Source organism: Tursiops truncatus, chromosome 11 (genome assembly GCF_011762595.2).
Source record: "Tursiops truncatus isolate mTurTru1 chromosome 11, mTurTru1.mat.Y, whole genome shotgun sequence".
Lineage (NCBI taxonomy): Eukaryota > Metazoa > Chordata > Mammalia > Artiodactyla > Delphinidae > Tursiops > Tursiops truncatus.
Genome location: NC_047044.1, coordinates 9674997 through 9702697, shown reverse-complemented (window position 1 = coordinate 9702697; position 27701 = coordinate 9674997). Strand labels below are relative to the sequence as shown.

The 27701-nt window shown below is 43.8% G+C and overlaps 1 protein-coding gene across 1 annotated transcript in view; it reads right to left on the bottom strand.

The window, feature by feature from the left end:
• FAM227A (family with sequence similarity 227 member A) overlaps positions 1-27701 on the bottom strand; it is an 89928-nt gene that overhangs the window by 19286 nt on the left and 42941 nt on the right. The window contains exons 12-16 of the mRNA XM_073789210.1: positions 21597-21681; positions 20311-20313; positions 15494-15588; positions 5430-5587; positions 3543-3695 (exon numbers count right to left, since the gene is read on the bottom strand). Of these exons, the coding sequence (XP_073645311.1) occupies positions 3543-3695; positions 5430-5587; positions 15494-15588; positions 20311-20313; positions 21597-21681 (494 nt within the window). The remainder of the gene's footprint in view (positions 1-3542; positions 3696-5429; positions 5588-15493; positions 15589-20310; positions 20314-21596; positions 21682-27701) is intronic.

Here is a 27701-nt window from a genome sequence, read left to right as displayed (position 1 = left end):
AACGTTGCCAGCCCCCTAGAAGCCCCCTCATACCCCTGCTCAGTCATACCCTACTTTCCCAAGGGTAGCCCTGCCCTGATGTCTAACAACATGGATGTATTTTAAGGCCACCAGTTTTTTCTGGAGACAAAACTTGGAGAATCACTTTATTAATAGAAGCCATGCTGAGTTTCTTGATAATACCTTATCTAACAAAAAGTGGATGTATTTGGCAATGTAATTGCTAACACATAATTACAAAGTTTCTCCTGACTTAAAAAATCTTTACTATAATTCACCTGATAAGGATGTCATTATTAAAAAAGGATTTCCTTATATATTTCTCAAATAAATATTCTGTAGGCTTAATTTGTTTTGTGTTGTTTTTTTTTTCCGGCCACGCCATTTGGCTTGAGGGATCTTAGTTCCCCAACCAGGAATTGAACCTGGCAGTGAAAGCGGAGTTCTAACCACCGGACCACCAGGGAATTCCCTCTGTAGGCTTAATCTTGAATATTCTATATGAATTTAATGTTAACCCTAAACTATTTTTGCCTTGTTAATGCCACAGCTGGGTGTGGCTATGGGGCTAAGTTCTGGCAAATGGAATGAAAATGGAAGGTATATTTGTGAATTCCAGGAGGAAGTCCATCTTCCTTCCTACTGGCTGGAATGTGGACCTGATGGCTGGAGCTTGAGCAGCCATATTGGAACATGAAGCTGAGGATTATGGAGCAATAAGATAAAAGGAGCTTGGACCCCTGACACTGTGAACTGCCATATCTACTGGACTCCTTTTAAATGAGAGAAATAGATTTGTATCTTGTTTTAGCCACTATTTTGTGCTCTTCTGTCACTTGAAGCCAAATCTAATTCTAATTTATACAATCATTTACTGTGGGCTTGGTTATGAAAAGGCTTTACATGCCTTATTTTATTTGATCAATACAACCCTACAAAGTAGGAAATACTATCTTCATTAAATCAACAAAGAAACTGAAGCTAAATGACCTATGTGACAGATCAAATATCATAGAGCTAGTAAGTGAAAAAGCCTATATTCTGGCTGTAGCCTCTGCCATTCATGGGTCCCACCCTCAAGAACTGTTACAACTATTGGAAGAGACAGACATTACAAAACAATGTCTTGTAAACAAAATAAAATGCCTGGTGCATAGAAGGTGCTGAAAATATTTGCTGGGACAATGAACTACAGAACAAACAGCATAATGAACTACAGTAACAGAGGCAGAAGCAAAGAACCCTAAACAGCAATTCCTGTGTGCTCTCCCTTAACCCACCATGACCTTCTCCTCCCTCACCTGCACCTCCAATCTCTCCCTCTTCATATAGGCTTGAGTCTTCCACCTTATTTTTAAACAGCCCTGTTACCATCCAATCTTGCCTTTTGATTCAGAATTTTGTTCCTCTGCCTCCTAGTTACTCCCCCCTCCCACCCCCACATGGGGACTCATACCTTCCCCTTAATGTCCCATGTTCTAGTGTCTGACTGCTCTCTCTACCAAAGCACCAAACCTGTCTCAGCCCCAAGTTTCTGTGTCTGGCACTCACACTGCTAATTACTACTTCCGCTTCTTCTCTCAGCTTCATTCTCTGTTGGTCTGCCTTTATATATAAGCTCTCCTCCTTCCTTCTGGTCATTCCTTCTCCCTCTGCCCCATACTCTATCCTCTCCCACATATGCAGTTGCCCTCTAAGGTTCTGTCCTTTGACCTCAGCTTCCACATCTGTAAAATAAGGATAAACAACTGTGCCTATCTATACACACCATTTTATAACGTGATTTGGGGGCCATTAATATGTTGTGACCATCTTTCCTTGTAAAATAGAAATAGATCAACATCACCATTTTTTTGACTGCAGAGTACGGACGTTTGATAGTTTATTTAACCAATCATCTTTTGATGAAAGTTTAGGCTGAACTGCATTTCTGTGCTGGTGCTTAACAAGTGTGTGTGTGTGTGTTGTTTGTCTGTGTCCCAGCACATTTTAGAAATAACTTCATTGTATCACTTCGCATAACAAAGTATTTATCTATGAGTTCGTATTTTTCTTTCTCTCATATTATGGCAGATATAGATGGCTGTCTAGCCAATAGCAATTTCCCCCTTTCTCCCCTGCAAACTGAATCCAGTTTTGTTTTGGATAACAAAGTGACCAGTTCTGGTCTAATCCAGTCATGCAAATCTCCTTCTCCTTTCTCAGATACTTCTCAAGCTTCTCTTTCACGGTGGCCACATGAAAGAGTTATGGGGGCAGGAAGAGAAGACATGTGAGACAAAGAGTGTAAAAAGAAGGTGAGCTCCTTTTTACCAAAAAAAAAAAAAAAAAAAAAAGCCAGCTAATAAAAGCAGGAGGAATAGTAGACGTAGAAAATCACTATTTTGCGGCCCCAAAGGTAACAACGGATTCAGGCAAAGACCGTGGATGGATGTTAAAACCACTGGATGAATGTTGTTGGGATAGCATATTCACAGTCTCAAAGAATCACACCATTCACTGCTGACTAATTAGAAAGGCAAAAATGTAGGCTTACAATGGAGAGCTCTGGCAGAGACACCTTAAATAAGCAGCGGGGCAACCTGACATTAAGTTTCTCCTAATGAGGTGTAACAGGAATTTACAAGGTCTCTGTGAAGTATTCTTGGCAAAAAGACTTAACCTGAATCTAATCAGTCCTCTAGTACAGATCCAATGTCCATCTTATAGGGAAATATGAGATCAATTGGAACAAGTTAAATGATACCCCGAAGAAATAATCAGAAAAATCCAGAACGTGGCTTGAGCTTTTCAAGAAAGTCCATGTCATAAAAAATAATTATAATAATAATAACAAAGCTGGGGGCCAGGGCACTATCATAGACTAAAAGACACCAAAGAGAGAACGTCGAAATACAACACCTCCAGGTATTGGATCCTTGAATGGATCCTGGAGCAGCAAGTAAAACCAAAAATGGCACTTTGGGCACGATTGGGGAAATTTTTATTTGACCTAATTATTAGAGAGAGAAGGAAAAATGTGGCAAAGTGTGAATAATTGGTAAACGCAGTGGGGGCATAATGGTGTCCATGGCACTGTCCTTTAAACTTTTCTGAAAGGTCTGAAAATTTTCTAAATATAATAAAAATATTGAAGAGGGAGAAGGCACAGGAAAATGTTCATAATATGCTGCTAATGGGGGGGAAGTCTAAAAACCGTCTGACAGCACGATTACTACTTTTGTTTAGAGATCCAGATGTATGTGTCCAGGAAAAAAGATTGGAAGAATTTATAGAAAAATGTTGGCAATGTGTACCTGTAGGTGCTTTTCCAGGTTCTTTGTTTGTTTTCATTGAGCATAAATGTTTTTGTAGTTAGGAAAAAAATAACTTTACGAAAATATCCGGCCTCTGTTATCGTGGGGTTTACATTCTGACCACAAGAGAGCTGAATGCGCTTCACAGGTCATTACAGGGCTGGACCCCAGTTACAAATTAGTGTGATGTGTTGTCATAGACAAATGCTGAAACCACGCCTCTTCCCCTGAAGGCCCCTTAAATACCTGAGGAAGTTGTTGTGCAGCTCCTCCAGGTACGCATTGAAATGATTCCACTCACTCCAGTGAAACTGGTTCAGCTGGTGGAGGTCGTCCCTCCGCTTCTTCATGTTGCTCAGGGTCAGCCTGATGACCTCAGCGTATGTCAGGGTGGACTCAGTGGCTTTCATGTCGAGGAAAACCCCACACTGTCAGTTGGTATTGACTCAGCATTATTATTAGTGGGATGTGTCCAGTACACGGGGAGGAGGTGGGTGTGATAGCAGGATGGGGAAACCGACCTGGTTCTGGAAATCTGAGCAGGAAACCACTCCATGGCCTGCTTGGGAAGGAGAGAAGCTCTCCTCTCCATGGCTAGGCCATTCCCCATCTTTTAATAAAGTCTTTCTCCCCTCCTGCTGATGGAAGGGCTAGGAAGTGCTTGTTTTAGACTACCATCTAAAATTCTTACTCTCTTATCACAGTGGTGAACAGGAAGGGATTCCAACTTTCCTTTCCTCTCAGGCCCAGTCCTCATTCCCCGTCTCAGGTTTGTATGTTGAAAAGTTCTCTCTACCTTCGCCACCCCTCCACCCCTTCTGAACTGGTCAGAATCTCAGCCACACTCATCACGAGCTGTGGGACATCAGACAATCTATGTCACCCTCTGCGTCTCCATTTCCTTACCTATAAAATAGATAGCACCTACCTTAGATGATGTTAATGATGATAATGATAGTCACTATTTTTTTTTAGTGCCAGCTGTATGCCATTTAATCCTGGTCACAACGCTACTGATTTGGTATAACCATCCTCACTTTAGGAATGAGTTGATAAAGATATTGAGCTTAGAGGTTACGCTGTGCACATGAGATCTTAAAGCCAGTGGGTTGCTGAGCTGGGACGCAAATCCGGGGCTGTGTATCCCCAACCCAGGCTCCTTCTACTACACTACACTGTCTTTACAGCACAGTGAGGTGATATAAGGGAAAGCGTTTTATAAACAATAAAGTACTATGAATTGTGTGTTGTTAATCTCTGCCTACAGATATATAAATACGCTTGTGGGTATGAAGTGCTGTAGGGCACGAGTTAAGTCCTACCTACTTCATTATGAAAGCTCCTCCTTATGGGGCGCTGTACGCTGATAGGTAACGTTCAATCATTTGTTACCTGCCGGGCACTATGCTAACTAAGCCTTTACTGGTGTTGTGCCTGTTCTCTGCATCACAACTCTATGAGGCGGGTACTCTCATCTCCATCTTATAGATGAAAAAAATGAGGCTCAGAGAGAAGCTGGCACTTGTCTAAGATCACTCAGCTGGTGAGCAGGTGAGTTGGTTCCTAAATCCAGGTCTATTTGATTCCATGTTCTGACCCTCTACGGTAAACTGTTAAGACTCAGGACACCAACGCATATCACACCTGTTTTCTTAAGATCTGAGCTTTTTACCATATTTTTAGGATAAATGTCATGAGGGCCAAGAATTTGCTGATGGGTCTGGGGAGGGGTGTGTGTGAGGAGGGTGCTGGAAGAAACATACCCCTAGACACCAAAATTCCTGATCAATATACACTGTGGGGCCAGTGAGCATCTAGGAGGCATTACTGAGTTGCAAAATATGTTAGAGTCCCTAAGTAGTCCATTCTTTCTGGTAGAAAGGAAGAGATTATTGCACACAGGGAAATTCGACTTGCCCAGGGTCCCACTCAGCCAGTGCACGAGGCAGATTTGGAATTAAAATGAGCAAGATTCCGACCCGTAGGCTCGTAACAGTGGTCACCCTTGATGGGCCCCTACTATGTGGCAGGTGCTGTGCTAAGGGCTGGATGCCTGTCTCTTCACCCCTGCTTCTGGGAAGAGGAAGCAGGGGCCTGGAGTAATGTGTGCCCAGCCCACGGTGGAAAGGATATGGGATGGTCTTGGTTTTTTCCCTCCTGACCATCAACACGTCTCTGCCAGGCTGCTGCAGAGAGGCGTAGTTCAGGAGGAAGTACACAATCAGAGGGCTCTTCCCATAAATGTTGAAGAGGTTTGAAGTCATCTCAGGGCTTTTGCAGGCAGGGTAAGACTGAGTAGGAAAGAGATAGGAAACAAAATAAAGGATATTATCATTTTTACAGCACATATTAAGAAATGTAAAGGTACTCATATCCTTTATCTAGTAACTCCAGTTTTAGGATGCTATCCTAAGGAAATTACCCACAAGAAAAACAGAGTCAGGCACTATAATGTTTACTGCAGTGACAATTACTACAGCAAAAGGTTACAACCACCTAAATGTTCAAGGAGCTGTTGACATCTCTACCCAAAGCAACAGTACGCCACTATTAAATTGTTTATGAAGAGTTGGTACTAAGACATTGTTTCAGATATAACAGTAATTTTAAAAATCAAGATACAAAATTAGGTAGATAATATTATATATTTTATATAAAATGAATATAATCATATGAAATCAATCAACCAAAAAAAAAGGTAGCTAAGAGACTAGAAGTGTAGTTACCAAAATGTTAGCAATTCGTTCAGCAAATATTTACTGGGTGACTACTGCGTATACACACTGATCTAGACACTGGCCTTTCAGCCAAGAATAAGACGAATTCCAGCCCTCACGGAGCTTGTATCATAGCTGAGAGAAAAACAATAAACAAATCAACATGATACTATGGAATAATAAGGGCTTTAGGTAAGAATCAAGTAGGGCAGGGGGTGTGGGTGGTGGGATGGGAGACTGGGGAGGAGAGGGATCTTTTCCATGGGGAGGTCAGGGAGGACTGCCCTGAGGAGGAGTGATCGCGGCAGACCCTGAATGATGGAAGGAAGATCTGGGCGATGTTCCAGGCAAAGGGGACAGCAAGTGCAGGAGACCCCAAGGCAGACAGGAGCTTGGTGTGGCTGAGGGACAGAAACCAGGCCTGCACGGCTCAAATGAGAACAAATGATGAGGCTGAAGAAGGAGCAGGGTCTTTGGGCGACAGGAAGAAGTTAGGATTTTCGAAGTGTGATGGAAGCCACTGGAAGGTTTTGAGCTGGGGCACATCTGATTAATTTTTTCTAAAGATCCCTTTAACTGGGACTTTCCTGGCGGTCCAGTGGTTAAGACTCTGTGATTTCGATGCACGGAGTGTGGGTTCAATCCCTGCTGGGGAACTAAGATCCTACATGCCACGTGGCACGGCCAAAAAATACAAATGAAAAACAAAAAAAGATCAGTTTAACTGATGTGTGGAGAAATGACTGCAGTGGGTAAGCGTGGACACTAGAAGAGCACTTGGGAGCCTCTGCGGTGGTTGAGGCAGTGCTGGGGTTGGGAATGGGGAGGGGTGAGAAGTGATGGAACCTGCAACATACTATGAGAGCAGAATTGGCAGGATTTGCTGATGGAGTCGATGTAGGTGTGAGAAAGACAGGAGTCAAGGGTGACTCTAAAGGGTTAGGTGCCAGTTTCCCAGCTGGGAAGATGTGGGAAGACGCTGACAGGGCAGGAAAATCAAGAGGTCTGTTTTGGATGTGCTGTATTTGAGATGCTAATAGACAACCAAGAGGAAACAGAGATCAGGAAAGAGAACAGGCAGGGGCTGAGAGTAATCTGTTTCCCTTCCTTATATTCCTCTGCCTTTTTCCAAAATGTCAGTGGTGATTCTGTGCTTCTTTTGTATTTTTTTAAAAATACGTTTTATTTGGACGAAGCGGTTATAATCTAACGAGACAAAAATTCTGTCTCACGAGTGAAGGCTGCAGCGGCACCTAACCACACTCTTCTCTGTCCTATTCATTTCAATTGCTTAATGAGATTTCCTCTATGGATAGCAGGGTCTCTCAACCTTGGCACTTTGACATTTGGGGCCAGATTTGTTGTGGGAGACTGTCCTGTGCATTGCAGGACATCGAGTGGCCTCCGTGGTCTCTACCCAAGAGATGCTAGTAGTACTCTACCCCTCACCCCCAGCTGTGACAACCAGAAATGTCTCCAGGCATGGCCAAATGTCTCCTAGGGTGCAAAACTGTCCCCAGTTGAGAACCACTATTCTATAGCAAGATCCCACTGGAATCACAGAAACTTGGGGTTAGTAGAGCACCTATAGATCATTTAGTCCAATGATTCCTAAAAGCCCATCTCCAAATGCGGGCCAGTCTGTGTTCAATGGTCTCCAGCAAAATGAGGGAAACAAGGAAAGATACATGGTAGTAGTAGGGTTTCCCTGGTGGCGCAGTGGTTGAGAGTCTGCCTGCCGATGCAGGGGACACGGGTTCGTGCTCCGGTCCGGGAAGATCCCACATGCTGCGGAGTGGCTGGGCCCATGAGCCATGGCCGCTGGGCCTGCGCGTCCGGAGCCTGTGCTCCGCAACGGGAGAGGCCCCAACAGTGAGAAGCCCGCATACCGCAAAAAGAAAACAAAAACAAAACATTGTAATAAATCTGACCTAAAGTAATTTTTTTTTTTGGCTACCGCCACGCAGCTTGTAGGATCTTAGTTCCCTGACCAGGGATCGAACTTGTGCCCCTACAGTGGAAGCACGGAGTCCTAACCACTGCACCAACAGGGAATTCCATGACCTAAAGGAAATTTATTCACTTATGGACTCTCTTTTATTCTGAGATTGTCTTTCTACTTTTTTTATATTAATGACCTTTCTTTTATGAAATGATGATGATACCAGATAGCAGTCATTTTGTTTAAATGAACTTATTTAGTGAAAAAAAAAAAAGTTTTTCCAAGTCTAGAAAAGTCCAAAGATCTAGAACCACTAATCTAGTTCCACATTTATTCAAGTGCTGTTCTTTCAGTTGCCCAGTACCCATTCTCCTTCTGCTAACAACCCCCAATTCTTGTGTGTTTGGGGGAGTTTACTTGCCCTCTACTGCTTGAAGGACTTTAAATCAAATGTCTTGCTCCCCATGTGAGCCACAGGAGCGAGGCTTGGAAGCCTTTGTAGGCTCTGCCAGCCAGAGCCTTTCTCTCATCCACCCAGTTAGAGCCAGAGCACATGGGATAAGCTTGGTCAATCAAAACTCCGGTTTCTGGGATTTTGAGTCCTGAGTGGGGTGAAATATAGACTGAAAACACATGGGGGTTCAACCATACCAGAGATGTCACCTTGAAAAGCTGGTTCAAGGGTTGCAACTGCCTTGATTCTCCTCCTGGTCCCTGGACCGATTTTCACACTGTTCAGCTAGCTACTCAATGTTCTTGCAGTGTTTGCTCAAGTTGGCATATTTTGTTACTTGTAAGCAAAGAATCCCAACTGATACACATCATTTCAATAATATTCTCAGTAGGTACTTGCCCATTTTTGCTTCCCTAACTCTGGAAACAAGGAATACACTCCCTCCTGAAACATCCAGTTCCACTGTCAGTAAGCATCCGGTTTCTCCTCCCAGGGAAAGGGCTGGCTCAGGGCCATAGCACTGGGCAAAGACAAGCCACTAGGCAAGAGGAGAGTCATTCTGGAACCTCAGCTCCAAGAGGCAGGTAGAAAGCAGAGCAGAAGCTAGAGTAAAGGGGTTGGCATCAGAGACCTGGCAAGAGGAATGACATGGTTTGAGAGCCAGAGTGGAACAGGAACCAGGAGACAGTCTGCAGCCAAGCCGGAGGGTAGAGCTGGTTTAAAATGACAGCAGCTTGGACTCCTATGAAGTTCCTTCTTCCTCTAGATAAAAATCTGACTCTCTGTAATTCCAACCCATCTCCCTCCAGACTGTGTGTTACATAACAGTCCTTAAAATATTTGAGGAGGGAATTCCCTGGCGGTCCAGTGGTTAGGACTCTGAGCTTTCACTGCCGGGCCCAGGTTCAATCCCTGGTCGGGGAACTAAGATCCTGCAAGCCGCAGAGCGTGGTCAAAAAAAAAAAAAAAAAAAAAAAAAAAAATTGAGGAGAGCCCTCACATCTTCTCTAAGTCTTGCCTTCTCCAACCTAAACATCTTCAGTGCCTTCAGTGACTCCTGGACCCTCTTTCTCTCCGGCCTGGTCCCTCTCCCTGAACACATGTTAGATGGGACCATCTGAAGTGGGACCATCCTCCTCCTTATTCTGGGCCAGTTGTATATCTTTTTAAAAAGTTCTTTGTTTTGACATTTACATATCCTTTTCTGCTATCTCTGAGAGGGAAAACATTTATTTGTTTATTTTTTTACAAAATAAATTTATGTTCTTTGTGAAAAATTCATACAACGTATAAATGTATATAGTAGAAGATGAGTCTCCAACCTCACTTGCATTTTCTAGGAATAAATACTATTAATGTTTTTCCGTGTATCCTTCCAAACCTTTTTATAAGCACATAATGACTTTATACCAAAAATGTATTTCAAAAATAAAAACAGAATCATACTATACACCATGTTTTATTACTTTAATTTCTCACTCACCAGTATCTAAATATATTGCCTATAGTATTTTCTTGATTTATTAATTTTAGACATTGTTGACTTTCATTCTTTCATATGATAAGGTATAAATCTGTCTTAACAGCAACAGAGTATCTGCATTATGAACATTTCACAGTTTACCTATTTATCTACTGAAATGTTAATTTTCCTCAGTTTTTGCTGGTACAGATTAATGCTGTAAGGGATGGCCTTGTATGAACATTTCTACAGGATAGATTCTTAGAAGTGAAATTGCCAGGTCTTCAGTGTATGCCATTAAAATTTAATAGAATATCCTACACTCATGACAAAACACCTAAAAAATGCTAGAAAAATATTTAAAAATCCTTTTAAATGAATGAAGGAGCTTGTAAGAAAGTAAGGAAAATCCTTCGAGGCCTAGGGAGGTAAGGGAGCCCTGAAGTTGGATGCCCTGATTCGAAACAACTTCAAAGGGAGGTGGAATGATGGGTGTCCTTTGCTTGATCCTGGTGTTAAGCCAGACACCTCCACTGTCCCACTGTTCTGTAGGTTCTTTGATGCTAATGACTTTATCAAGTTACCGAGGTCTCCTTCTATTCCTAGTGTAGAGGGATGGCAAAAAACTGACTTCGCTAGTACCAGAATACACCAGAGGGAGGGGACTGTCCTTTCTCAGGAAAACAAAGATTAGAGCCAAAGGCAGAGTGAGAGCTGCATTGCTCTACATTGGAGGTGAGCAGGAGTTTGGGGAAAGAAGAGGGAGGAAAGGGCACACGACTCTAGAGGATGGTCTTGCAAACTGTGGGATGACTAAAGGATTTTAAGAAGGGCAACACACATGAAAGGTCTTTGCATTACTGTGATATGGTCCCCCTTCTTCCCACCTCTCTAAACTTAGTAAAGTTTTCTATATACACAACACACCCACACAGGCCTTGTGTGAGCAGTTTTTGTGAAAATCAAGGGAAGAGGTGGTACGTGCACAGCACATGCAGGACAGAAGAGGAGCTCGGTGCCACAGAAGACATAAGTCCCCAGAGTTCAGATATTTGGGGGAGGGTATGAGGCTCCAAACAAATCATATAACAAATGCTTGAACCAACTTTAATTCAATTCAAAGGAGCAGAGTAACCGCTGGTGACGTCTGGGTTATGCGAGTAAAGTTTTTTATTAAAAATAGGTGATAATAGGGCTTCCCTGGTGGCGCAGTGGTTGGGAGTCTGCCTGCTGATGCAGGGGACGCGGGTTCGTGCCCCGGTCCGGGAAGATCCCACATGCCGCGGGGTGGCTGGGCCCGTGAGCCATGGCTGCTGGGCCTGCGCGTCCGGAACCCGTGCTCCGCAAAGGGAGAGGCCCGCGTACCGCCAAAAAAAAAAAAAAAAAAAAAAAAGGTGATAATATAAAAACATTGGGGAAAAAAATGGGAGAGAATGTTTCATAAGATCTTGGAGTGGTAAAGATCTTTCTTAGTAGGAAATGAAATCCAGAAGCCGTAAAAGAGATGACCAATAAACATGTCTGTATAAAATTTTCAATTTTCTAGAATAAAATACCGTAATTAAAGTAAAAAGGTTAAATAGGAAACATTTTTTGCCAAATATATGACTAAGAATTGAGCTTCTGCAAATCAAAAATGAGCAGAAGACTAAGAACCTTAGAAACAGAAATAGTTCTACTAAGAATAGAAAAAAACAAAAACAAAACCAAAGGACATGAAGAGGCATTTCACGGAAATAGAAATTCCAAAGGATTATAACTATAGGGAAATAGATTTAACTTCACTTATAATTAAATAGTTAATATTGAAACAATTATAACATAGCATTTTCCCCTCATCGCAACGGCAACAAGTAATTTGATAATGTACAACATTGGCAAAGGTACGTGGATAGTCTCTCACATGCTGCTGGTGAGAATAGAAATTGGTACAACTTCTTTGGAGAGCAATTCAAGATATACAATTGATTTAGGAATTCTACTTCTAGGAATTCTTCCTACATGTATACTTGTACATATGAGACAAGAAACACACAAATACCGAGATGTTCAAGACAGCAGTGTTTATAATAGCAAAGACTGGGAGCACATACATGTCCACGAATAGGAAAATGGTTAATGAATTATAGAATACAGGTGCAACCAAGAAATAAGATTGTGATAGCTCTGTATGTGCTTTCATTCGGAATACTCTCTAAGATATGTTGAAATCAGTACAGAGTCTGATTTAGAACATGGGGTCTGGAGTCACACTGCTTGGGTTAAAATCCTGGCTCTACTCTTACAACTCAACAACAAAAAGACAAAAACTTAATCTAAAAATGGGCAAAGGATTTGAACAGACATTTCTCTAAAGAAGATATACAACTGGCCAATAAGCACATGAAAAGATGCTCAGTATCATTAGTCATTAGGGAAACGGAAGTGAAAACCACAATGAGATACTACTTCATACCAGCTAGGATAACTATACCAAAAAGAATGGAAAATAAGTGTTGGCAAGGATGTGGAGAAATTGCAACCCTTGTATGTTGCTGGAGGGAATGTAAAATGGTACAGGCTCTGTGGAAACGTTTGTCAGTTCCTCAAAAAGTTAGACGTAGGCTTACCATATAACCCAACAATGCCACTCCTAGGTAGTACATATCCAAGAGAATAGAACACATATGTACACACAAAAATTTGTACATAAATGTTCATAGAAGCCATGTCATTCATAATAGCCAAAAGGCGGAAACAGTCTAAATGTCCATTAACTAGTAAATGGATAAACAAAGTTTGGTATAGTCATATAATGGAATATTATTCAGCCATAAAAAAGGTGAAATACTGACACGTGCTACAACATGGATAAATCTTGAAAACACTATGCTAAGTGAAGGAAATCAGTCACAAAAGGCCACATATTATATGATTCCCATTTATACGAAATGTCCAGAATAGTCAAATTCATACAAACTAAAACTATATTAGTGGTTTCCAGAGGCAGCGGGGAGAGGGGGCTGGGGAGTGACTGCTAATGAGTATGGGGTTTCTTTTTTGGGTGATAAAAATGTTCTGGAAGTAGATAGTGGTGATAATTATAGAACCTTGTGACTATACTAAAAACCACTGAATTTTACATTAAAATGCTGATTTTTATGGTATGTGAATTATAGCTTTTAAAAAAATCTTAGCTCTACCACTTACTAGCTATTTGACTTTGGGCAAGATACTGAATATTTCTGAGCCTTAGTTTTCTGATCCATAAAATGGAGATAATAAATAAAACCTACTTCTCTTAGGGTTGTGTGAGGATTAAATGAATTAACACGTATGATGTGTTTATAACAATGTTTGCTATATAAGCATTCAATAATTGTTAGCTATTATATGCTAGGTTGAAAAAGCAAAGTGCAAAATGGTGTATATATTATACCAATTTTTGTTTTAAAAAACTGGTTTATATTCCTTGACATGCATCAGAAATTTCTAGAAGGATATAAGGAAAAACTTGATTCGCCCCTGGGGAGGGGGCATAGGGTCTGGCGTGGAAGAGAGATTAACTTTTTGTGTGTGTGTGTGTGTGGTACGTGGGCCTCTCACTGTTGTGGCCTCTCCCGCTGCGGAGCACAGGCTCCGGACACACAGGCCCAGCGCTCATGGCTCACGGGCCCAGCCACTCCGCGGCATGTGGGATCTTCCCGGACCGGGGCATGAACCCCGCATCCCCTGCCTCAGCAGGTGGACTCTCAACCACTGCACCACCAGGGAAGCCCGAGAGATTAACTTTTTGTTACATATCCTTTAATACTGTTTGGTTTTACCACAGGCAAAAATTTTTTCAATAAAAACTATGGTATTAAAAAATAATAATAATAAATAAATAAATAGGGCTTCCCTGGTGGCGCAGTGGTTGAGGATCCGCCTGCCGATGCAGGGAACACGGGTTCGTGCCCCGGTCTGGGAGGATCCCACATGCCGCGGGGCGGCTGGGCCCGTGGGCCATGGCCGCTGAGCCTGCGTGTCCGGAGCCCGTGCTCCGCAGCGGGAGAGGCCACAACGGTGAGAGGCCCGCCTACCGCAAAAAAAAAAAAAAAAAGAATGGGCAGCAGATTGTATCAGTGCTGTGCTTCTTAAAGTGGTAGAGTCACGTGTTGGCTCTTCTGTCAGGAACATCCAGAAGGCCCCCCACCCCCACCCCCGGTGAATAGCTCACTGACGCATCTCCCTTCCATGTGTCCGCCAGGCCATTCAGCTGCTTTCCACTCCTGTTAAACTCTGCCACTATCCACTCTAACTGCTGGGCTTCACCACCCCACCAGGACAGATCCCAGAGTAGGACGTGACTACTCCTCTCCTTGTCTCTATCTCTAGAGCAGCCCCACGATCCTCGTCAGCGGTAAGCACCGTAACACTGCTGGGCTTTATTTCCCCCATTTTACAGAAGAAGGTCAGTAGAGTTAAACAACTCACTCAAGTAACACAGCTGAGGAGATAGATGCAGCACCAAGATTTGAACTCACGTCTGTCTGTCTTTTCCACCAGGCCCTGCTACTTCTCAAAAGTTTCACTGCTAAATGCTGAGGGGAAATAGGCAGTGGAATAATTATGGAGAAACGAAGAACATTGAAGAAATCTTCTACAGGGAATTCCCTGGTGGTCCAATGGCTAGGACTTGGGTTCAATCTCTGGTCGGGGAACTAAGATTCTGCAAGCTTCACGGCGCAGCCAAAAAAAAGAAAAAAAAAAAAAAAAGAAAGAAAGAAGGAAAGAAAGAAATTGTCTACAATACTTGCTATACTTGATCCAAATTCTATGGCCTGACTTCCTTGCTAGTTGGTGGCTTGGGGAAGCCCCAAAGCCTCTTGCCCTGTTCAGGGTCCTAAGGGCCTCTTCCCACTACATAAGACTGAACTTGCCATTGATATAAACTACCATGCACCGAGGTTTGTAGGGAAGATTTGCAGGAGGGGAGGAGAAGAGGAGAGAACACACCGTAATCCTTCGCCTCTTGTGTTCTGGGGGCTGTGCTGGTGGCAAAGCTCAGAGGGTAAGAGCTCAGGCTCAGAGTCAGGCAGATCTGCGTGCAAGTCTTGGCTTTACCACTTATTTGCTTTGTGAATTTGGACAAATTAGTTACCTGCTCTGAGCATCACTTTCCTCACTAATAAACTGAAGAAAAGCAGGAGTAATGATCTCAAACGACTGTAACAGTAAAATAAAATACACTGTATGCACAGGTTTAGTATAGCACCTGACATGTAGTGAGTAAGTGTTCATTACATGTTAATTATCATCACTACCTCAGGTAAACCTCATAAGAACACCAGGACCTAGGAATTATTGTCCCCATTTCATAGAGTAGAAAACTGAGACTCTTCTCTTTCCATTACACCCAGGCTCTTGAGTTTCAAGCAAGTAATTTAAATCCTGGAGAAATCCAGGCAAGATTCTCACTCAACTTGTGCCTACCTCAGTCAGTAATTACCCTTACGAGATTTCCTTACTGTTTCACCCAAGTCTACAATCAGAAATACCCCAGTTCTTACCCTGACATCTTCACAGAGCTAGCTCTTGTAGCCAGATCTCCTAGCCCCCTTTAAATCATCTCTGCTATTAAGTTTGCAATCACGTGCTCACCGGCTTAGGAAGCATATTCTCAAGTTTTCTTGCCGCAGATATCCTTTTGACTTGTTGTGTTGCTTTCCTCAAGACCAGAGTCTGATAATTATGCTCTGTCAATGCAATATGGACAAAAAATGATCAATAGGGCTTCTCAGCTATGATGAGAAAGAGCATATGGTAGACCTCAGCTTTCTATTAATGTGAAAATGCCTGGGTATATTCAGATCATTGGGAGATGCTAGAGGAAGTCACTCAGGTAAATTCATAGAATTTCACTTGCATTTTAGCCAGATGTACACTTGTGGCCATACATTTGTCCATTTACTAATCTATCTGCCCATCCTTCTATCCATCCATCCAACATTTTGCTGAGCCTAACTATGTGCTGGGCCCGTGCTAGGTGCTGGAAGTAGACTATCTTCAAGGAACTCACAGCTTAGTAAGAAAAAAAGACAGGTAAATGATAAGTGTAACACTAACTAATGTGCCATGACAGAATTCTCTGTACAATACAGTATGGTCCCAGAATAAGGAAGAAGGAGCCTAAAGGCTTTAAAAATGCTAAGCAGAATCAGGAAAGGTGTTGTGATTAAAACAGAAAAAAATATCCAACTCTTGCATAAAGTTATGGTTCTTCTGTAGAAGGTTAATAGAGCATATCTTAAAGACAGGCAGAGAGAAACAACAGATTATCTATAAACAGACAACAATTAGAATGACTGCAGAGTTCTCAACAGTAACAATGGAAGCTAGAAGATGACAGTGGAATGAAATCACCAAAGCATTAAGGTAAATGTGTATACCCAGCAAAACTATCCTTTAAGAAGAAAGATGAAATAAAGACATTCATAGAAAACCAAGGGCACTTACCAAGAGAACTGCAGTAAGGAACTGCTAAAAATTCTCCCTCTCTCTGTATATGTATATATGGGGGAAATTACAGAGAGGAGAGAGCTCAAGAAAGGAATCCTAAATAATTGGGTACGGATGCATGTGCTCACCCCTGAGCTGCACATATAAATGTGTGTCTGACCCTAAACAGATGGCTTTGAGAACTGAACTACAGGGAAGATCACTTCTCAAGTCTCAAATGTGGTCCCCGGGTAGCACACATCTAGGACAGATCAAAATAGCACTGCAAAAGTTTTGAAAACTGAACTAACATTGAAACCACAATCTACAAAACTTATGACCTGAGCCTAACTGGGTGAATTGCCTGCTAAAACAAAGGAAACAAAACACTCCAACATGCTTCATACATTTAAACAAGACTCAAAATATTCAAAATATCCAGAATAGAATCCAGAATTACTCAACCTACAAAGAAGCAGAATAATCTGAAAAATTCTCAAGGAAGAAAGACAATCGGCGTCACCAATCCTGAAATGACTCAGATGTTGAAATCATCAGACAAAGGCTTTAAGGCAGCTATTATAACAGTGCTTTAAGCAGTAAGGGTGAATACTTCTGAAAGAAATGAAAAAATAGAAAGTCTCAGTAGAGAAATAGAAGCTATGACAGAGAACTGAATAGAAATTTTACAACTGAAAAATACGATAATTGAAATAAAAAATTCACTGGATTGGATCAATACCAGAGCGGAGGTGATGGAGGAAGGAGACAATGAACTTGAAGACAGATCAATAAAAATTATCCAATTTGTGTGTTTTCTAATATCATACGTGTGGTTTTCCACACCAGTTCTCCAATTCTCTGAAATAAACTGGGTGTCTAACAATTTAATTCAATTCCAAATCTACCTGGAATTAGTGTCAGATCCCACTAGTTAAAAGACTCAATCCAACAAGACTGTCCCCACTTCAAGCACCAGTGTCAAATGCCACCCATACTTCTATCTAGCTAACTATAAATTGGGGGGTTCCCATGACCCCCTTGGGTTCAATAATTCAGTAGAATGGCTCATGGAACTCAGGAAAGTGCTATGCTTACTATTACAGGTTTAGTATAAAAGACACGACTCAGGAACAACTAAATGGAAGAGAGACATAGGGCACGGTATGTGGGCTGGAGCACGGACCTTCCATGCCCTCTTCAGGCACATCACCTTCCCAGCACATCAGTGTGTTCAGCGACCTGGCAGTTCACCAAATCACATTGTTCAGGAGTTTCTATAACTCAGTCTCCAGTCTCTCTCTCCTCCCTGGAGGCTGGGAGGGGTGAGGCTGAAAGTTCCCACCCTCATATCATGTTTGGTCTTGTGTTTTTTTTAATATTTATTTTTATTTTTGGCTGCCTTGGGTCTTCGTTGCGGCACGCGGGATCCTCCGCTGTGGTGCGCGGGCTCTTCCTTGCAGGGCATGGGCTCCTCTCTAGTTGTGGTGTGTGGGCAGAGCACGCAGGCTCTATAGTTGTGGCCCACATGCTCAGCTGTTGTGGTGCGCGGGCTTAGTTGCCCTGCGGCATGTGGGATCTTAGTTCCCTGACCAGGGATCAAACCCGTGTCCCCTGCATTGGAAGGTGGATTTTTAACCACTGGCCCACCAGGGAAGTCCCTCATGTTTTGGTCTTTCTGGGTCATATCCTGAAGCTACCTAAGGCCCCAACCTGGGTCACTATATTAGGATATACTCAGGTGTGGCTGGAAGATGCTAATAATGAATAACAAAAGACATTCCCATCACTCAGGAAATCCCAAGGGTTTTAGGAGCTCTGTGCCAGGACCTGGGGACAAAGATCAAATCTGTATTTTTATTACATACACAATCTGAACAGTGTAGACACAAAAGACCAGAAAAAATGAACAGAGCCTCAGGGACCTATGGGACAATATCAACAGGTCTAACATTGTCTCATCAAAGTCCTAAAACGAAAGGAGAGTGTGCTACCAAAAAAAAAATGGAAAAACCTCCCAAATTTGGCAAAAGACATAAACTTACGGTTTCAAGAAGCTCTGCAAACCCCAGTCAAGTCAAAGTCAAAGAAACCCATGCCCTACACATCCTAACAACCAGCTGAAAGGCAAGACAACTTGAGGGCAGTCTAAGAGAAATGCTTGACACAAAAGGGGGACAAGAATTTAAATGACTGTGGATTTCTCATCAGACCCTTGAGGCCAGAAGCTGTGGAACAACATTTGAAAGTGTGGAAAGGAAAGAACTTTCGACCCAGAATTCTATAACCAGAAAAAAATATCCTTCAAGAATGAAGGTGAAAATGTAAAATAGCTAGCTAGTGGGAAGCGGCCACATAGCACAGGGAGATCAGCTCGGTGCTTTGTGACCACCTAGAGGGGTGGGATAGGGAGGGTGGGAGAGAGACGCAAGAGGGAGGAGATATGGGGATATATGTATATGTATAGCTGCTCCACTTTGTTATAAAGCAGAAACTAACACACCATTGTAAAGCAATTACACTCCAATAAAGATGTTAAAAAAAATAAAGGCAGTCTTGTGAGTAGGCCATTAAAAAAAGAAAAAAGAATGAAGGTGAAATAAAGACATTCTCAGAAGAAAGAAAACTAAGCGAATTCATTGCCAGCAGGCTTATTTTAAGTGAAGGGTTTTCTTTTGGGAGGGGGCGTGTAAGAAGGAAAATAATACCAGAGGGAAACTTGGAACTTCAGGAATGAAGGAAAAGCAACAGGAACTGTAAATATCTGGTTATATATAGTAAGTACAATATATATAGTAAATATATAATATATATTATAAATCTATCTGGTTATATAGAGTAAATATAATACTGTATTTTCCTCCTCTTACATTCTTTAAACTATGTACGATAATCACTTCGGAATGCTGATTGGCATTTCCTCAAAATGTTGAACATATGACCCAGCGATTCCACCCTAGGTATACATACACCCAAGAGAAATGAAAACATATGTCTACACAAAAACTTGTACATGAATGTTCACAGCAGCATTATTTATGATAGTTACAAAGTAGAAACAACACAAACTGAATAAAGATAAAAACACTCTATCTAAAACATTTGTGGGATGCCCAGGACACAGACGGAACTCTACAGCATTAAATGGTCATTTTAGGGAAAAAGGTCTCCTTTTCACTCAGTTCAAACTATTTTCTAATTTCTCTTGATACTTCCTCTTTGACTCATAGGTCTATATATGTATATTTTGGGGACTTGCAAAGTCTCCCACAAATACTTCCCTCTATTTGGAATCCCCTCTATACCTCTCAATGAGCGGCCCCCAAGTTTTGGGTTTTTTTAACAGCTTTATTGAGATGTAATTCACGTACTTCTCCATTTCTCCATCAAGAAAGAGGATTGCTTAACTTTTTTCAAATACTGATGGCATGTGTGAAATGGTCTAGAATGATACTTACGTGTTTATGTTCTAACTCAGGTTTCTCAGGTTCTATACTCGCCTCTTTGGCATCCATTAATTACAGGGCCAAACTAATGGCCAAAGTCGTTTACACCTCCTCCATGATCCAGAGCCCATACTCTGAACTACCTCCTTTATCTAACTCTCACACCAAGCCAATATTTCCCCTGGCTTAAATCAGCCCAGGCCCAGGTGCCAGACAACTAGGGACAGCCCTTATACTCCAAAGCCCACCGGAATGATTCAATATAGCCAATCCTAAGTGGTTTACCCTGTCGTGTCTTGCCTTTCCCAAGGAAATCCCAGTAAGGGCTGTGGCCTGTGCTTTCCCCTTGCTCCTTTTGAAACCGAGCGGGGCCCTGTGGGGCTCCCAGGCCCTGAAACCAAGTGGAGGCTGGGCACGGAGGCCTCCTTTTGTCCACCATTTCTTGTAGGCAAGACGCCAGCCTCCATGACCTTCCCTGAGTTCCAAAGGGTGGATTCAAACAGTTGCTAATCAAGGGAGGAGCAGACAAGAAACCACCTGAGACAAGAATAAGGGGCGGGGGGGGGGGGGGGGGGGGGGGGGGGGGGCGAGCCCTGCACACACACTAATCTTGTCAGGACCCCACCTTTGAACCACTGTTATAAAACCCCTCATCAAATCCTCTGGGGTGGGGTCACATAGCTTTTATGAGGCACAAGCCCAGTGTGTCCCCCTTTGCCTGGCAAAGCAATAAAGCTATCTGTAGTGGAACAACTGAGGACATGGAAAGGAGACGTAACCCATGAGCGCCCCCCCCCAACAAACTGGGGGCTAGCGAATAAGCCAGAACTGTAAACAGTTCTAAATGCTTTGAGCGCCCCCCCAACAAACCGGGGGCCTACAAAAAAACATTGAGTGCTTTGGGCACTGATCCATGAGATGTCCTCAGTATAAACAGAGTGGTGGGAACGCAAGGAAATGTCCTTGTGCTACTTCAGTATAATCAAAATAATGGTGGGAACTTTGTGCTGTTCTCGCGCTCAAGGACGAAGCACGGCAGGTTCTCAAGAAAGCCAATTATTGCTTGTATAATTAATAGAAACAAAGGTTGCTGCTTTGGCATTTCTGGAATGTTAAGAAAACAAGTCTTAAAATGTAAACCTAGATAATGCTTTAATAAAAGCTACCACAGCAGGACAGACGGCGCTGTTTTGCCTGAGCGAGCGGCAGCCCTCTACTGCTGTGCTGAGCTTACTTTCGGCCCTGTCCTAAGATAAACTACAACAGCTATCCTTTTCTACTTCCCCCAAAACTCTGTCCCCGGGATTGGATTTGGCACCAGTTCCAGAGAGGCTGAGCTTTCAGTAGCATTTTCTGCCTCCTAACCAACACTGGAGCTCCCTCCCAGGGTCCTGCATGGAGAGCTGTGCCTCCCGTTTCTAGAACTGAGAGCAACAAAGTTTTCTTTCAATGGCATTGACCTGTGTAGTCGCTCAGTCACCTTTGTAAATTAACACCCAGGTACAAATCAGCGTCTAACTCAATAAATGCTGGTTTCTGATGGGGGAGAGAAGCAGTGATCATATCTTAGATTTATTTTCTTCCATTGCCAACAATCTCTCTTCCCCACAGATATTAGCACTGTGCTGAACTCATTATCACAAAAGTGGAACTTAACTAGTGGTAACTGAAATGAAAAGACAATTGTGTCTTCTCCTAAGATATTGCTTGATGTCAAGGCCCAAGGCTAGAACCACAGGTGCAAATGAGGGTGGCAGATTAGGTTCCAAAAAACCCAAGAAACTACAGTTCTGGAGATGATAATTAAATCAAAAGCCTACATTTCTCCTTTAGGTGGTTAATGTACCTTTTGAGGTATTCTGTATTTGTGAGCCATCCATTGAATTCTTCTGGGCAAAAGAGGTTCTCACATTGGTTGAATTCATATCAGAAGATGCCAAGAGAGGAAAAAACAAAAACACAGAAGAACAAATTTAGTAAAACTGGTAGTGAGAGGAATACAAAAAGTATACGTGCAATTTCCTAGATATTTGTCATTGTTCTCAACAGAGGAACACGTAGAGGGAGACCTTTCAGGCACAGCTCAATAACTCAGCCCTCCATCCTGGGAGCACGGGGGACAGCAGTGGCTGATGTAGAAAATACGTGAGCTGGGGACTGAGGCAGACTGGGGTCTAGTCCCAGCCCTGTCACTCAACAGCTGGTGATCTCGGGCAAGTCACTGAACCTCTCGATTGCCGTGGTTTCCTCGTGGGGTTCTTATGGGGATTAAGTCAGCTAATGCATGCAAAGTGCATGCATTGCTGCTCGTGGCAAGTGCTCCGCTGACACTGCACAGTTGTTTATGCAATCACTCACCGCACTTCCTTCAGGAAACATTTCATTGAGCAACTTCTAATGCGTCTGGCACTGGGCAGAATCTGAAACCTAATCTCTGCTTAGAGGAGCTCCCAGTCTAGCAGGGGAGATAATAGTAAACAGACAATTATGCTAAGGTGTGGAAAGTACCACGTATTAGAGAGGTAACGTAACTTAGGATTAGGTTTGTATGTGAGTGACAAAGACTCAAAATTAATAGTGGCTCAAACTAGGTAGAAACTTCTCTCCCACATAATAGTCTGAAGGTAGGCAATTCAGGGTCTATATGTTATTTCTGATAAGTCCTTAGGGACTCTGACTTCTTCAAGCTCAGTTCCAACTTTCCTAAGATAGGACCCTTGTTCTTAGGGTCCAAGATGGCAACTAGAGCTCCAGTCATCACGTTCACATTCCAGGCAGCAGAATGGAGAAAAGGACAAAGAGATGAAGGAGTCACATGAGCTGTTTTTTGAAGGAGGGCTCTCAGAAACGGCTACAAGGCACATCTGCTTAAATCTCATTAACTGGATCTTAGTCACATGGCTACACATAGATGTAAGGGAGGTAAGGAAATGTCATCTGTATTTTATAGGTTCTCTTTTTTTTATAGAGGGAGGAAACAACAAATATTGGGGAACAGTTAATAGTCAGCAGCACCAGCAGAGTATTCTAGGAAGCCAGAGTGGCGAATGCTTGATTCTGTTTGGGGCAGAGCTGGAGGGCTTCCAAGGAGAGAAGACACTTTTGTTCTGTCTTTAAGGATGAGTAGGAGTTTGGCAATGTTAAACAGATGGCCCACCAAGTGGCAGACAAGCAGTCCACCAGCCTCAACAATCCTCACTTTGCTTTTATATGAATATGATATTTGAATGGGAAGAAGAAAGCTGAAAGGACTCCCCATCCACCATGCAGCTGGTTGTCCAACAGCTACTGATTTGTATAGTGTTGAAGTGGTTACTCGGACTTGTTAGAGAAAAGACACTCCCGGGGCACAGCGAAGCATCATGCTCATTCTTAACAGGCCTCGGAGCGATCTGTCGTGGAGCAGAGAATAGATGCAAGGAGACGGGCTTGGATGAAGTTATTAGACCCTCGTATTTGTTGGACAGGCAGCATGATGATGCAGAAAGGGCTCGGAATGACAGCAACCTGACGTCATCTGAAGTCAGCCGTGTGGCCTGGGGCAAGTTTTCACCAGTTTGAGTCAAGTAAAGATAATAATTACCTACCGTGCAGTGCAGGGATGTTGTATGGACTAGGAGGATATATGCAAAGAAAATCTGTACATGGTGGACTTTCTCCAAAGTCCTTTCCCACCCACTCTCTTGTGTTGTGACCAGCAACCGCCCTCTGACTATATGAGGCAAGGTGACTATTGCTGGGCTGGGGGGTAAACTAAGACTCCTCTGGGACCCCCTTCCTACCATCGCACAGAGGAGATGGAACCATTCCACCCCGTGTCAGCCTGCCGCTCAGATTCTGCACACTGAGGGCTTAGCTGTGATGGGACAGAGTAGCAGGGAAACCTGCTTTTGAGCCAACGTGAGATTCAATCTGGGGATGCCCTGGAATGGCCGCGAGGGAAGTGGGCTTTGCAGATCTGGTATCAGCAGGTATGGGAATGAGCTGCAGGAATTCGGATCATGATTGTTAAATGACCCTTATGTACCCATGCTCTGGAAATTAGGAAAATTCTGGTTAAAATGAGCAAACATTCTGACAGGACATGGCTAGACAACAATTTATGGGACATCTCCTAAACCTAGACTGAATCTGTAAGAATTAATACCAGTCATGATGCCCATTTTGCAAATAAGAACAGAGAGACTCAGATTTGCTCAAAGCTTATATAACTGGTAGGTGGGAAAATTTAGCTCTTCTGGAACCAAGCCTAGTATGTCTTTCTGCCTTTGCCTATGGCTCCATGGTGGTCACTCACTCGCAGTCCCCGTATTTTGTCACCAATACATGAAACTTGGGTAGAAATTGTTTTTTCTCTAACCCTGGCCTCTCCTCTGGTCTAGCCTCGCATGTTTAAACTACCTACTTGACATCTCCATTTGCACTTCTCACAGGCATCTTAAAGTTAACAAGTTCAAAACTGAACTTGATAGCTTTCCCCCACCCCTGACCCTTCACTTGCCGTCTCACAAACCCCACACACCTTCGGCTGCTTAAGCCACACACTGGGATGCATCCTTGACTCCTCCCATTTTCCCCCTCCTCCCCACTCCCAAAGCCAATCCATTAGCAAGCTCTGAAATATCCATCTCCAAAACACCTTCCAGATCTCTCTGCTTCTCGCCTCCTGCTGTCACTGCCTCTTCCTTAGACAACTGCAAAGCCTCCTAACTGGTCTTCTGTCCCCCTCTCAATTATATTCTCCATATTCAGAAGACACTGTTCTTTTAAAAAATAGAAATCAGATCATGTCATCCCCTTATTTCAATGGATTCCCACAGCACTGAAATTACATCCATACTTCTTACTATGACCCACCCAACTCTGCAGGATCCAGCCCCTGCTACTTCTCCAGCCTCGACTCCTGCCCCTCTTCCACACACACACACACACACACACACACACACACACACACACACACACACACACACTGGGCTACAGCGTCACTGGCCTTCTCTCTGTTCCCTGAATGTCTCAACTCCCCTTTTTTTTTGCCTCAGGGCCTTTGCACATGCTGTTCCCATTTCCTGGAAGGTTCTTTCATTCACTCTTCTAATGGCTGACTCCCTCTCATCCTTTGGTTCTCAGCTCAGATGGCACTTTCTGGGGGTGTTATTTGTCACATGTTCTCCATGTTCACGAGACCCAGGCCCCAAAGTGAAAGACTTAAGCTGCTCTCCCAGCTTCCTCTGTGGCCGGGTGCAGACGTTTTACCTAGGCTCTAGCCCTCAGAGGCAACACACCTGCCTGAGACTTCAAGATGGAAATGAGCAATGTGAGGAAGTGGGGAACCAATGAGACTCTAGCTTTTGGAGAGACTGTTGACGGGGCAACTGGCTTTTCAAGGAAAGCAGAGTGCAGTTTTGAGCATCAGTCCCCACTACCATTGGTCAGCGCACATCAGTGTACCTTTGCAGGGGTGTATGGTTTGGGCATCGTTCTTGGTGGCGTGGCATTTGAAACCAAAGCACTGGCCCATCCTGGGGAGCCGTGCACCACTAATACCCTTTAATACATTCTTCCTCTTTAAAGTAGCTGGAGTAGATTCCTTTGTTTGCAAATAAGAACTCTGATGATGATTCCTCCTTACAAAGGTCTCATTTGACAATTCTCTCATTTTACTAGATGAACGAATGACCCGGTCTCTAATAGGTAGGAGCCCTTATTTATAGCTGAGCCTCATGGCAGAAGTCAGATATACAGTTAGATGCCTTTTCATTCCCACGGTGCAAATTTCCAACACGAAGTGGGAGAAGGGCAAACCACAGGTCAGAGACATTTTAATGACTGCCATTCATTCCCCCGAACTGTGGACTCCCAGATGGATTGCTGTCATTGAAAAGCACATTTTGAACACAGTCAACTATTTCCTTGAGCAGATGGGAAAGCATGTTTGCTAAAAAGAAGAGAGAGGATCTGCCCGCACGAGGAATCTGATGACTCCCTCCATCCTGGTTTGCCCAGTAAAACTTCAGCTGCTTTTAAGGCTGGAAAGCTTTTGATTATTTCTATTTCTGGGGAAGAAAACTGACTCTCTTAGCTGGGTTTCTGAAATAACTGTCAGAAGATTTTACGTATTCCAGGACAAGAAAATACATGTGTTTGACACGGTTGTGACAGGCAGTGCAAAAACACTGAATAATATTTTGATCTCGGTCTGGGAGTGACAGCTGTCCCTCCACAGTGCCTGTTTTGTCTATACTTTTGGAGGCTGACATGTATAGAGCACCACTATACACTAAGCACAGGGTGAGGAGTTTACATAGATGACCTCCTTTGTGAAATCAAGAGATATTTGTTGAGTGTCTTCTTTGTACATGGTCTATTCTAGGAGCTTGAGATAGAACAGGGATAAAGGAAAAGAGGTCTTGTTCTCATGGAGTTTACATTCAAATAGGGGGAGACAGATACTAAACAACATATAAATCCTGCAGGAAGAATAGCAGAGAGTGATAAGCACTGTATGGGGAATCATAACAGGCAATGTGATGACAGAGAGTGGTCGGGGAGCCAGGGACACCACTAAGGCAATGACAGAAAATTGGAATCTGAAGGACAAGATGGAGCCAGCCCTTCCCTCAGGGACCCTGAGGAAAGCACGTTCCAGGCAAAGGTGACAGCGAGTGACGCAACTGGGCACAGGCCTGGAGCGTCCCAGAGGCAGAAGGAAGTGCAGTGAGGGAATGGAAGTGAAGCGGCTGGAGAGAGAGAGATGGTGGCTGGATTCTGCAGGGCAGTTCAGGTCAGGCTAAGGGGTCTGGAGTTCATTTGAAGGGCACGGGAGAAGCTGCTGAGGTTTGAGCAGGGAACAACCTCGTCTGGTGTCTGTCTGTCAAAGGTCACTCTGGTCGCTGTGTGGCAACTGGGCTGGGGCTAGGAGTGAAGGAAAGGAGCCCAGGAAGAGGCTACTGCCACGAGCCAGGAGAGGAGTGACGCCGGGGCTGGGAATCAGTGCTCTCCCCTCCCCTTGCTAAGTTGAGAGCCTCCCAGGGAAGCCAACAGGGCAGCTGGACAGACCTGCCTAAGTCCCGAGCGAGGCCAGGGCGTGGAGGGAGATTTGGGTGCTACTGGCATATGCGTGGTATTTAAAGCCACCAGACCAGATGAGACCACCTGGGAAGAATATATAGCTAGAAGGGGAAGGAGCCAGGCTAGACCTGACTGATGAGACAGGGAGCCAGCCGGGAAGGAAGACCCTTGAAAAAGTCTGGTAATGTAGAAGCTAAGAGAAAAAAGCATTTCAAGAAGATGTGAGGGACTTCCCTGGTGGTGCAGTGGTTAGGAATCCGCCTGCCAATGCAGGGGACACGGGTTCGAGCCCTGGTCTGGGAAGATCCCACCTGCCGCGGAGCAACTAAGCCCGTGCGCCACAACTACTGAGCCTGTGCTCTAGAGCCTGCGAACCACAGCTACTCAAGCCCGTGCACCTAAAGCCTGTGCTCTGCAACAAGAGAAGCCACCACAATGAGAAGCCCGCGCCGCAACGAAGAGTAGCCCCCGCTCGCCGCAACTAGGGAAAGCCTGTGCGCAGCAACAAAGACCCAGCGCAGCCAAAAAAAAAGAGAAGGAGATGGGAGCAGCCCACCACATGAAACAGACCAGAAGAGTGAACAGGTTAGGGGCCAGGCGAGGTTGGCCAGAGAAGGTGCAGAGGCACGTGGAGGGCAGGAACCCACTGGAGTGGCTGAGGAAAGGAGATGCCGGTGCAGACGAGTCTTTCAAGGGAATTCTGTGGGAAAGACAGCAAGAAGTGGGGGTGCAGAGACAACGGGGATTTTCTTTGCAAAGGCAAGAGATGCTAGAGCAGGACAGTTCAACGATGGGAGTGATCCAACAGAGCGGGGAAAACGATGATGCAGGAAAGAGGGTGCCAAGTGCAGGAGTGG